An 11,472-nucleotide genomic window follows, 5' to 3' on the forward strand; every position below is an offset into this window, starting at 1 on the left:
CGGAGCCGCCTCACAGCAGGCAGGCAGGAGCCCGAGGGAAAGGGAACGTTCTCCCCCCACCCCAACCCCGTTCTTTTGTATACATTTCACCAAACGGAGCTCCAAAATTATTTCACTTACTTCACGGAGTTCCCCCTCAGCTCCCCGCCTTGTGTTTGTCACTTGCAGTGACCATCACACAATGCCTCTGGGAGTACTTTGTTACACATTGTTACACCCTTTCATACTACCAGCAGCAAAGAAACACAAGAGCCTGCTGCCTGGAAGCAAGCTCCCCTCCACAGGCCAAAACTTTTATAACGTCACCTTTCTTGCACGGTGTCCAAAACGTTATTTATTTGAACAACATTACATTTTTAAGCCACGCGGAAGACAGTATTTGTTCCCCTAAAAGGGAAAAAAAGAAAAAAAAAACAGTCATACACAGACCCAGGCGCTAAGGTTAAGCTGAATATTAAATCAATTCTTAATTGTACTTGTTACTTCACTATCAACAATTCACGTTTTCAGCTTTTCTGCTCCCCTTCGCCCCTGCCCGGATTTATTTTCTCCACTGGAGGAGGTCTGTGCTTTTTTTTATTATTATTATTATTTTTCAGTTTTTAATACATACTATATGCTTTTAATCCAACTCAAACCAGGATCAGAAGAAAGTTAGATAGCAGTAAATATCGGTAATATTATCACAGCACGAAGAAGTTGGAGAACATAAGCACAACAAGAGCATATCTCCCCAGCTCCAATGAACGTCCAATTTGCAGAAGAAGCCCTTGCGACCTGAAGCAGATAAAAGCCCACAGCCCCTTACAGGGGGAGGATGAGCTAGTTTTCCTTCTTTGTCTAAAAATGAGGCTAGTAGTGTGTTACAGTGAGCGGGAGAGAGCAGATCCGCAAGGCCAGTTGTCTGGTAATACTCAATAATGGCCAGGCCAGCAACACCCTTCAGCAACAACCTAAATTGCAGCAGTTTGCTTCAGTTCAACATGGTTGTGCCCAGCTGGGGAGGTTTTTTTGTTGTTGTTTTTGTTTTTTTTTTTTTTAATGAGAAAGGTGCCTTTCACTGGAAAAGTTCTCATTTCTTATTCTAAAGATAACCAAAAAGAAACTTTTTCTTAAATAGCATTTACATTCAAAACTATGTACATAAAAACGGTGCTAGAAAATAAGTGGCAGTTGAAAACAGAGCAATTAAAACTGTTAACGTCTGGGGGCTTCTGCAAAGAACACAATTCTGGTTGCACTTGAGGCCCTAAGTGATCCCCCATTCAAAACCATCAGCTTTAAAACTTGACAGAAAGTTTTGCCTAACAGAAGAAAAAGCATTATGATGGCTTTAATCTCTCAATCATTTCACCATGCTTCCATAGTTTTGTTGAGCTACTCTGCAACAGATCCTTTGAACATCTGAAGGATGGTCTTTTGCTTATTTTTTGCTAACGAACAAATATCATTCGAGTCACTGGTATTAACGACACAATTCAAAACTTTTCCCCCTTTGATGCTGGGCGATTTCATCCGGAGTCTGGTAGGGGACTGCCAGTTTTCATTGCAAGAACCTTTCCGAGCCTTGCGGTGATTTGTTTCAGCTTGTTTTTTTGGTAGCTTCGAGTCCTTTGCCCCCTTTAAACTTCCCTTTCTAGCAAGAGAGTCTTTCAAAGACGGTGGTGTTTTGGTGCGAAGATGGTACTCGTCTGGAGAGCCCTTCCGTCGATTCAGCGTCCCCTCCTCCTTGTTGATCTGCCTTTGCAGCTGCAGAGCCAGAAGCCTATCCTGCTCCTCTTGCATACGCCTTTCATAGAGCTCCTGCTCAAAAGCTTTCTGCATTTGCATGTTAAAATCATTTAACTGTGCCCCTTGGTCCTCCAAAGCTTCCGGAAGAGTTCTCCTCCTCTTGTCAAGCAAACCCAAGTCAACCACAGATTCAGCTGGTGCTTCTCCCAGCTTTCTTTTTGGAGGCTCCTTAGGGTTCTCTTCTCTATCTTGTTGCTCCTCATCTGGTTTTCCAGCCTCCTTAAGGAAACCACCAATCCCATTTCTGCTGTCAGACACCCTGGAAACATCTGAAGTCAAGTTTTCAAGGTTCAGAATTTCCACATGCTCTAGTGGTGCACATGCACCATCTGACTCAAGCCCATTTGTTTCTCCTTTCCTTGCTCCAGACCCTTTCTCTTTCGTGGCTTCACAAAGTGCATCTGGAACTTCACCTTCTGCAGGGTTTGGTCCTGATGTTTTTTCCTGCTCATCAGCAGCCAGCTCTGCTGCTGCCGAGGCACTTAAGTAGCTCATGCAGGATTCTAAAAATGAATCAGTCCCACTGCGATCTTTGGTCACGCCGGGGAGCTGGGGGGACAGTGTTGGCATTTCCTCTTGCTCATCTCGCCATGCGGAGGCACCGCTTTCGCTGCTATTGCTTTCCTGAAGAGACACCCCCCAGTGAAATTAATTCAGCAAAAAACAGGGAGTATGAATAAAATGCAAACTCTATGTCTAAGTGCGCTGCTCATTACTACTTTGAGATATTAACTTGGATTCTTAAAAATACAGTTATTATAAATATTTTAAACAATCTACAAAAAAAGCCCAGCTTAAGAACTGGAGGAATTGCAACATTCTCCTCTCTTATCCCTCACTCCAACCAACTGTAGCAGGTATTAGCATTTTCTTGAAGGACCAAAATAAGGGAGAACAAGGCATATAAAACCAGCCAAAAGCTGCAGAGGAAAAACTCAAAGCCAAATTGTCTTTGAACCTGTGATTACCCATGAAATGAGAAAACCCAGATATCCCACCAGGATAAAATGTAATTAACTGGAATCTCTGCTTAGGTATATGAGCTAACCATCTAAATAACCAGCGGGTTCGTGGCTGCTGCCTGTCAAACACGGCTTCTTCCCTTTCCACTTTTGGCCATCATGAATACTGAACAGTTCAAAAAGGGAAAGATATTCCCCAGTGCTGATACACATCGTTGCAAGGAAAGTGGGAAAATCAAGTTACCAACACTGAAACTTACAAAAATAAAATTAAAAAATTCTAGTTACCAGAGAGCAAGAGTCAGCCCTGCCTCTTTCTGTTACTCTAGAGCACGATGCTGATCCCAACACAGGATGAGACTTTGAAGACAGATACCTTAAAGGAAAAAAAGTATACCCATTAAAAACGCATTTTTTCTTGAAATACAACTCCCCTTTCATTAGGCAAGATATTTGTGCTGACATACAAAAGCAGGGGGATCAAGGCAGTCTCCCTTGCCCGACATACTGTCCTCCAAGGAAATATTTTAATATTTTAACGCTAATTGTTTCAACGGCCCACATTTGCCCCAGATGATCTAGGGAAGCAGGACTGCAAGATCCCAAGGAAGCGAATGGAGCACAGCTGCAGTCCACCAAGAAAGAGATAATTATATCTCTATTCTATAATTATTGAATTAAGCGATATAATTATTGAATATAAGAAACTTTGACCACTTACTTCTGAATGTCCCCAGAGCTGTTTGATTTGTTCTTCACCTTGCACATATTAACTGGAGATCCTTCAGATGAGAAAGTACCCGCTGGTGAGGGACTGCTGAGCCCACTTCCCCTAGGGTCTTCATTCTTCAAAAGTAAAAATAATTTTTTATATTAAAAAGAAAGCAAAACACCAACTAGAAAATTTCTGTCATAAAATTGGTTACTATTGTCCAAGGAATTCACAAAACAGGAATTATTAGATAGTTGAAGTGTTACATGCTGCATACACTTTCCTATATCTGGCATTAAGAGACAAAGGATTTTGTTTGAGAAGTACAGCTTCAAGTTTTATCATTACAAGTATTGTCAGGTAGCAAAAATAAAATACCACAAATTAAGCCTTCTCAAATATAATTGCATTTGCCTTTTCTCGGTATAGATTACAGATGTTTTTCTCCCTTTCTCCCTTGATTTTAAAAATACTCGTTTGGAAAAAAAATATCACTGTTGAAAACATTTCCACTCTGAAAGTTTCCAGAAGGATTTTCAAGTATGTATGAAACATCAGGATGTTTAGGATAGTCCCCCCGGCAACTTTCCTTCAAAAAACTAATGGTTATTCAAGGATTCAGAGTACTGAGGGCCAACAACAGCTTCTTACTACAACTCAAAATCAGTTTAAATTACTCAGAATTTTGACTTTGGCTCTGACGACTCCAAGCTGTTTGCACTAAATGAACATTTTCTAGTATGACCCTTGATCTTAACTCACCAGACTGTTACTCAGCTGCCAGGCCAGCTCTTCATCTTGCTTTAGCTGCTTTTCCAACTCCTTCCTCCTCTCTTCTGCTAACTTCTGCTCCTCCTCCTCTTCCGCTAGCAGCTTTTGAATATATTCCTCACTTGCTTTATTTTCCTCTTGTTCGTGTGCTCGCCTTTCTGCTTCCACCTTTAAATATATATATATATATAGTTACTTCTGTAGGACCAAACTTCATAGCAGAACCTCACGTGTGACACGCTTCAAATGTGAACAAACGATCCACTACTCACCAAGCCACACTGTGCACTTCCTTCAAGGCCAATATTTAATTACTGAACACTCCAAACATGCAAGACCCTCTGCAGAGCATCAATTTCATAACCTTTTTTTTTGATCTTACAATCTTATACTGTTAACCTTGTTAATAAGCAAGATGAAATGCATTTTTAGAATGAGAGTAAATGAGTGTTACTAACCACAGTCAGCAACATGCAAATACATGGATGAAATTCAAATTAAGCCTCTTTAAGGATAGAAGAGAGCTAGACTGCAATGGCTGTTCAACCTGTTTCTATATTCCTAACTCCAGATATTCACAAAGAAGCCTGGAGGACAGCGCAGATCTCTTCTGTGCCCTTATATTTTCTTGGAACGTGCAAAATTCAAAGCAGCAGGGCAAGAACCTACCTGCCTTCCTTCTGTCAGATATCCACTTCAGAAATCACTTATGTTAGTCCAAAACTCAAAGAATTAAACAAAGCTTTCTTGAACCACATAGTGAATCTGGAAGCTCTCTTGGCAGAAGAGCATCAACAGTCACAGCACTTTATACACTTTATTATGTTTGACCTTGTGTAAAATTATATCCTCATCATAGCTACCTACTGGTAACTATTGATAATAATTGATACAAGTAATTGATACAAAACCCCTCAACTTTCAGAAAACATTCTTTAGACTCACCTTGCTAATCTCTGCTTCATATTCTTGTCTCAGTTCCCCGGGCTTGCTCAGCTGGTGCTGTGGCTGGGACACGCAGACTTATTCAGAGAGGAAGAAAAGGAAAACAAAGCCAAAATTATACATACATATATATATATATATATACACACACACATACATACAGAGATTAAATCACATAACACTGCAAGTATACCAAGTTTAGAAACAGTCTACTAAAGACCAAAGAGAGACTAAGACTTCCCCTTCCCCAAGGCATTGATCAGATTTCCTTCCTATCATCTCACATCTCCATTTTAGGTATCTCTGGAGATTCATGGATAGACTAGATTTGCAATCAGATAATAAATGGGAGCATCTAAGACTTTGAATAGTTTTCAATGCTTCACTTTGTTTTCTATCACTAAAGCATATTAGATAAAACTCTTGACCTTCATACAACTTCAGCTGCAAAATCTGTAAATTAATAGTGAACTACTGTCTTTGCATGGACCACGAGCCATGTGCCAACATTTTGTGTAAAGAAACAACAAACATCCACTTACAAAGACATAAGACAACATAACCTACCCTCTCTGTAATAGGAAAGGAAAAAAAGACATGAACATTTCTGTACCTTTAAGTACCCTTTAAAAGAGCTCTGACACCCTCCAGAATTTTCTATCAATCACACAGCTGTCCAAGCATACTTTATTTCAAAACATCCAAAGTCCACTAATACTAATAACGCAAAGACATCCTGGAGGAAGTGACATTTTCACTTACTTTCATCTTCCAAATCCTGCCCGTTAATCCTGCGCTCGCACTCCTGGGGGTATTTCTTCTGAATGCTCTCCCAGAGGTCCCAGTTGATGAGGGTGTTTCTGCGGGCGTTGTATCGCGCCCAGGAAGACACTCGACGGCGACAGAAGGGGCAACACAGGCTGGCCTTTTCCACCGTCAGCTGGAAGCAGGAATTGCAGAGGCTGTGATTGCACGGCAGCGTCACGGGCTCCACAAAGATCTCCATGCAGATTTGGCAGAGACAGTCAGTTAAGGAAAGAGGAGCCTCCGATTTCTTTGCCATGTTGAGTAGAGGGACGAGGTTAATATGTCAGTACCTGAAAATAAAAAGAAATGGCTACTCCTTCCTGTAATAAATATAATAGAAAATGTTCTCTTGGATAGCTACTTTAGAAAAAAAATTATATTTGAGAAGGCTGCTTAAGTTGTTATTTTTGTGTAGAAATCCAAAAATTCTGTTTTCCTCTACAACTCCAGAAGTCCTTCCAGAATTCACCATGAAACTAATGTCCCTGTTTTCCACGGTGGTTTCCTGTGAAGCGTACAAGGAATTTCTAGTAGATAGCAACAAAATACAGAGAAGACGAGTAAGAGGCATCCATTCTTCCAACATTTATTTTCTAGCAGTTAAAATCTATGATTGTATTTGGCAAATATTCTTGGTTATTGCTTTAAGCCTTCCATGCAGGCAATTATTTAGTAAATGCCAGTCCATCAAAAGCTGCTTTTAACACAGACTTGATATCATCATTTTCTAAAGGTGAAATACAGTATCGTCCTACGAATTAACAGAGATTCTTCTTTAGGTAGCTCCTTTCTTCATTCATTTCCTTGATTAAACTGGAACTAAAGTTTTTTTTTTTTTTTAAATCTTGTTAATATAAGCAGAGAACTAGTCCATACATTCAATGTTTGAGGTTCTTCCACTGTGACTTGTACGACTCAAAGCAGTGAGTTCTAATATCTCTGCTACCAGTTCCCCTCACCGGACTTTTCACTTGGCCCAGAAATAGTGTGAATGAGAAAAATATAAAAGCGGACGCCAATAAGTCAGAAAAAACACCCAACAACAACAACAGATTTTATTCTTAAGTGCAGAAACAATGAAGTTCTTAGAAAGACCTTAAAAATAAATGGTTATTCTCAAAGAAAGGCAGTAATTTGAAATCACAACTGCCTAGAAAATCTGCATAGCAACTCACCACTGAGACAAGTGACACCAAATCAAGTTTTATTGGGTTCTGTTGCTCTTTTGTTGATACAGCAAATTGTTTGCTTTAGAGATGTTAGACAACACTGAAACATCCATTTTTACAGGCAGTTTGGCTAAAAGGTCCAATATTCTCAGACTAAACCATTTTAATTTATGTACATATACACAGATGTATATAGAAAAAAAAAAAGGAAAAAAAAAAAAGTCCCTGGGCAAGATAGACGTAAGAGAAGAGAATCCAAGAAATGCGAGGTATCAATCCAGGGCCCAGTACATAGGAGACAGAAAAACAAAGAAAAATAATGAAGAACAAGAGAATTAAGAGAGCAGAAAAAGGAATAAGAACATAAGATAGAGGAAACCACTGCAGCAGCACAGTCAAAAAAGTTAAATCCCGTATTATACATTCTATATTATTCTATATTTCAAGACCGGCGGGCGTTACCTGCGCAGCAGCTGCTGCTTTTTTCCTCCTCCCCCCGCCTCCTCCTCGGACGCGAGGCTGAGGTAAAAGGGACCCCAGGTCCGGGCTGCGCGGCACCGGGAGCCTCTCGCCGCCCTCCGGGCCGCCCTGCCCGCGGGCCCGGCCGCCTCAGGGACGGGGGGAGACGGCGGGGCCCGGACCTGCGGCCACCGTCACCGCCACCGCGCGGCGCGGCCCGCCAAACCGCCGCCGCGGCCCCGCCCCGCGCCCGCCGCGCAGCCAATCAGCGGCGTCCTCTCGGGGAGGAGGTGAGGCCGCTTCCTGGAGAGGGCCACGCCCCCCGGCCGTCAGGCGGGAAGGGAGGGGGCGGGCCTCTCGGGTGCGGTCTGCGCATGCGCGGAGCGGCGGTTGCGGCCGTTACGGCAGTTATGGCGGCGGCGCGGGCCTCCCTCCCGCCCGCTCACAGCGGCAGGGCTCGGCCGTGGCGGCCGCGCTCTCGGCTCGCCTCCGCGCCCTCTCCTCGTCCGCCGCCTTGACGGCGCGCAGCAGCCCGGCGCGCAGCCGCTCGTCCCGCACGGCCCTGTTGAGCGCAGCGGCCGCCGCCTCGCCGGGCCGCCGCCAGCGCCCCGCGGCAGCCGCGCAGTGCCGGGCCTCGTGGCCGTGCGCGGCGAGGAAAGCGCCGAGGGCCGCCACGTCGCCTTCGCGCAGCTCCAGGCGCTGCAGGGCCGCATCCCACGCGGCCTGGATGCGGCCGTGGCGGGCCTTGCGCCTCAGGATGTGGGCCGTGGTGGCGAGGCCTTGGGCCAGGTCGGGCACCGCGGCTGTCACCAGGCAGCGCAGGGCCACCAGGGTTTCGCAGGCGTAGCTGAGCAGGAGGCTGGTCTCTGCGGAGGTCAGGCCGCTGAAGAAACACAAGGAGACCCTAATAAGCTTTTCCTCAAGCAGGGAAATTCTGTTTTAAAACACTCACTTCTCCCATGTTCAGGTTACACACAGCACTGCAACTTTAAGCCATCTCGGGCATCGCTCGCCTGCCAGTTCAGCTGCGTTTGGAAAAGGCTACTGGACAAGTGCTGTTGTTAAGGAGAGTCCCAACTGCATGTACAAGTTTGAGCCGGCTCTCCATTCCCTGCCTGTCCAGCTGTTCATCTCATTTATTCTTGATTTTTTTTTCATCTTTTGCAGCTTGATTTGGTTGATAGCTGCCCAAAAGGGAAAAGAATAGATAATGCAAATTGTCATGCTTAGTTACTCAGTTCCTCATAGGTGCCAGGGCAATTTAGGATGCCGGCACAGGGTAAGCCTGTAGCAGAGCTGTGTGCTAGATAAAGACATTGAAGTGAGTGGGGTGACATGAACAAAAAGCCCTCCTAAAGAGCAAGCACATTCAGAAACAATATAGACTCTAATGCTAGCTTGGTTATTTTCTCATTTTGCTCTATTTTGCTTTGTTTCGAATCTTTATTGGTTTAGCAATTAACTGGTTTTATTCTACTTGTTGATAGCAAATGCCTCTCTGTGGTGCCTGCAACTTGAATTCACTTTCGAATACAAGTTTTTTTGATTATTTTGACTACTTTCTGCAGTAGTTTAGATGACTTATTTCAAGAATCTGGAGCCTGTAGTTGGCACCTGGAATTCATGTTTAGATCACGGTTGTATAATTTTTTTCTAAATAATCAAGCATTTCAGAGAAAAGTAATTATATTTACAGAGTGCTCAGAAGCACCTAGCAGTCTTATTCTTCAGAGGTACTTAGAAAGCGATAGTGGCTCCAAATACTTTAATTTCAGAACTTTTGATGCCAAGATAGACTAGGAAGCGGGACAGGACTGCATGTGTTGATCCTCACCTTGCTGCTCACCTGTCTTCTAGTGCTGATGTCCACATTGCATCCTGGTTCATCTGATTCTCCAGGTTCTCGGCGTGCTGTTCAAACTTGTGTGTGAGGTTGTCCAAGCTTGACTTCAGGTCCTTGAACTGAGTTTCCAAGGTCTGTACCTTATTTTCTACTCTGAGGAACAGAAAACAGGCTTGATTTTTAGATACTTGGGTGTGACTGTGAGGCACGCTCTGCCCTACAAGCGGGTGATGCTTCACATTGCCTTGTAAGCAGCTCTAGATCCAATTCTGAAATTCTCTACAGGGTGTGTGACACTCCTTTTACAGGTGGACACCACTAGAAATTCAGTTTCTTGATAATACTGATGCACTTAAGTGTGTGTACGAAAAAGATCTCGAAGATCTCAAAGTTTTCCAAATATTTACCATCCAAATTTCCTTCCTGGATACTGGGCAAATAACTTGCAACCATGTATTTTAGAAGTGATTAAGGCAGCAACTATTCCTACTGATTCAGAATTTGCGTTGGATTGTACTGCTCTAAGGATTAGAGAATCAGATTCTGAATTGGGATCCTCTTGTGTTAAACACTGTATTAAAACAAAATTAATAAATATAGTAGGAAGCCTTGCTCTAAACAGTTTCAAAGCAGTTGTGTGTGTTGACTTCAGAATACTCCTCTTTGCCTTGATAGAATGGTGCATTACAGTCCTATTTTTATATGTATCTTTGTCTGAAAATACACAGTAGCTTTTGGGTATTGGCATAATCTATACTTGCTCCCCATCGCTTTTTTCTTTTAGATAGTATAAATAGAAAATTAATACAAACTTTACAATATATTTTAAAAGGTAAATTCTTGCTTGGCACCAACAAGCCACAGTGGTGCTGTTCTGCAAATGTGATATATTCCAAGGTGGTCCAAGTGCTAATTTGAGTTTACTGCTGTATTTCAGTATCTTCTAGATTTGACTTCCAGCTGTCAGACAAGACAAGCTATCCATGTTTTAAGAGAAGCTTTTTCTAAATTCTTGTTCTCTATGGGATCGGTGCTGCTGTCTCATGATCAAAATTATTATTAAAATTGTTATTATCAAAATTCAGGAAAGATTGACTAAACCTCCAACTTCTCTTTCGGTAATAGCTTCTAAATGCTTTTTCCTGTAAGACCAGTGAAATTACCACTGCTCTGATAACCGATAATGTCCATCGTGTGTGTATAGTGAGTGGGCCAAACAAACAACAAATCTTTATTAGAAAGCTTTTAAACCTCTTTCTCTGCTTATTAATGTGAAGAACCAGACTTGAAGATCTGTGCTCTTGGCATTCCTGCTTTTCTGAAAGCCTCTGACCATGGTATACTCGTGTGCATAGTCTTACCTCCTCTACTCAGGCCATTGCAGGAAATCAGATTTTTCTACCCGAAACCCGTTCACGAATAACATTCGTGTCTCAACTGGAGGAGCAGTTTCCTACAAATCTACAAGCTGGTGTGAGCCTTTATACCTCTCTGCTTCAAAGCGTACCCATGTGCAGCTAAGCTATTTTAAACCTTGTAAAAATCTAGTCATTTAGCCAGTCAATGCACAACAGTATCTGTTCAGGTGTTCACAGGTTCCCTCTGCTGTCTGCTCATGATTTCTCTGCTCGTTACTGAGTGCTCCTCACAACTTGCTTTCTAGGGAGCATATTCCCCTGAGTCACTTCCCGTCAGTGAAAGGACAGTCTAGCCATCTGATGACTGCAATGTCATGCCACAGCTGAACGTGGGCATCCCTACCAGGGGGGGCAGTGTGTGCCACAATATTTTGACACAAAGCCAATGAACCTGTTGGTCAAGTATTTTTGCAAGCCTCTTCTTAGGACAAATTTGAAAATGGAAGCTGAATCAGTGTCCCCTGTCCCAGTTTCTCTGTGACAGCCATTTTGTTTCTTGGAACCTTTTAAAAAAATAATAAGTAGACCATTTTTCTTAACTATAGTTGATTGCTTTCTATTTTTGAACCGTCCAGCTTTCAAGCTGCCTATCCAA

At 42.9% G+C, this 11,472-nt stretch overlaps 2 protein-coding genes across 2 annotated transcripts; both read right to left on the bottom strand.

The window, feature by feature from the left end:
• Nucleotides 1-1,362: 1,362 nt before the first annotated feature.
• Nucleotides 1,363-6,324, bottom strand: RNF168 (ring finger protein 168). Its single transcript, XM_010224697.2, has 6 exons — nt 5,944-6,324; nt 5,182-5,258; nt 4,228-4,404; nt 3,475-3,599; nt 3,042-3,129; nt 1,363-2,415 (listed from the first exon to the last, which is right to left on the bottom strand). The coding sequence occupies exons 1-6, from the start codon at nt 6,242-6,244 to the stop codon at nt 1,378-1,380; spliced, it is 1,806 nt and encodes a 601-aa protein (XP_010222999.2). The 5' UTR covers nt 6,245-6,324; the 3' UTR covers nt 1,363-1,377.
• A 1,700-nt stretch (nt 6,325-8,024) lies between these two features.
• On the bottom strand, nt 8,025-10,650 carry SMCO1 (single-pass membrane protein with coiled-coil domains 1). Its single transcript, XM_088530166.1, has 3 exons — nt 10,623-10,650; nt 9,463-9,676; nt 8,025-8,499 (listed from the first exon to the last, which is right to left on the bottom strand). Exons 1-3 carry the CDS (start codon nt 10,648-10,650, stop codon nt 8,025-8,027), a joined length of 717 nt encoding a protein of 238 aa, XP_088386292.1.
• Between the last annotated feature and the right edge of the window lie 822 nt (nt 10,651-11,472).

The sequence above is a fragment of the Tinamus guttatus genome, unplaced genomic scaffold (assembly GCF_059628265.1).
Source record: "Tinamus guttatus ecotype Peru unplaced genomic scaffold, ASM5962826v1 Tinamus_guttatus_pri_ptg000364l, whole genome shotgun sequence".
In the NCBI taxonomy this organism is placed as follows: Eukaryota; Metazoa; Chordata; class Aves; order Tinamiformes; family Tinamidae; genus Tinamus; species Tinamus guttatus.